This window comes from Parus major, chromosome 1 (genome assembly GCF_001522545.3).
Source record: "Parus major isolate Abel chromosome 1, Parus_major1.1, whole genome shotgun sequence".
Taxonomy (NCBI): Eukaryota; Metazoa; Chordata; class Aves; order Passeriformes; family Paridae; genus Parus; species Parus major.
In genome coordinates this window covers 28069034-28070081 of record NC_031768.1, presented here as the reverse complement: position 1 = coordinate 28070081, position 1048 = coordinate 28069034, and the positions used below count along the sequence as shown (strand labels likewise).

The 1048-nt window shown below is 43.0% G+C and overlaps 1 protein-coding gene across 1 annotated transcript in view; it reads left to right on the top strand.

Annotated features, from left to right (window-relative positions):
* The first annotated feature begins 734 nt into the window (after positions 1 to 734).
* The window catches only part of POU3F3 (POU class 3 homeobox 3), a 5819-nt gene continuing 5505 nt past the window's right edge, over positions 735 to 1048 (top strand). Inside the window, exon 1 of the mRNA XM_015638092.2 lies at positions 735 to 803. Coding sequence (XP_015493578.1) covers positions 735 to 803 — 69 coding nt within the window. The remainder of the gene's footprint in view (positions 804 to 1048) is intronic.

Here is a 1048-nt window from a genome sequence, read left to right as displayed (position 1 = left end):
GCCGGCCGGCGCCAGACGGAGCGCGCCCAAAGTTGATTTTGTTCAGCAAGCCGTATCGTATAAAATTAACGACAGCCAATAAAATTAGCTTACATGTTTCAACCGTAAAAGTCCAAAACAAAATAAAGCTAGTTTTAGTGAAGCTAGGAAGCTCTGCTTTGGCCCCGTTCTCTCTGGCTTGAACTGGGGTCCTTTTATCTAAAGCCCAGTGCACAAACATATAGCTTAATGTGACTAGTGTTCTTCCTTTTATTTCTTTCTCTATGGCAACCAATATGTTCTGCTCAGAAATGTTCCCCCATCAAGGAAACAAATGATCTTGAGGCAGCAGCTCTATACGGCATCTGTTCCGATGGAGCACACAGAGTTAACCCCAGTCAAAAGAGACGCTGGGCACGTCAACAAGAAGTGGAAAATGAGCGATTCTTCTCCCCCCCAAATTGAAACCTATACCTCCGTAGTTTTACAAGCCATTTTATTGATTTGGCTATCGACCGTTTCCAAAGAAGTAACTAATTCTAGGAAATTACAATGATCACCAGCTATTGTGTATCCAAAAGAGCAGCAACAGAAGTGGCAAGGAAAAAAATGCAAATAACTCGTTAAAATTAAAATAAAATTAAGTCGCATAACGGGATATCTAAGGTTCGGTGAAGTTTTCAGGAGCAGTATCTGGCCTGTTAGTTTAATCCTACATTATTTATCGCATTATATATCACACTGACCCAAACGCTATGGAAGAGTTTCAGATCATTAGACTACACCTCTCAATTGGATGGGATTCGGGAAAAGCAGAGAGACAGGCAAGATTGTCAAGAGAGAGAAACAAAGTGAAATCTGCTCTGTAATCCTCCAGCCCCAATCTCCTTGGAGAATAAAATGAAGGGATGTCCTGGTTAGTTTTGATTGATTATACTCTTTCTGATGGACTTTCACTACAGAGCTCTAGATGTTGTGCTTAACCGTCTGTTCCCTAGTTACAATATTAACCCTGTGCGTGCACCGCCGCTCCGCACCTTCCCCTGCCTCCCCCCTCGCCCGTCCCTCC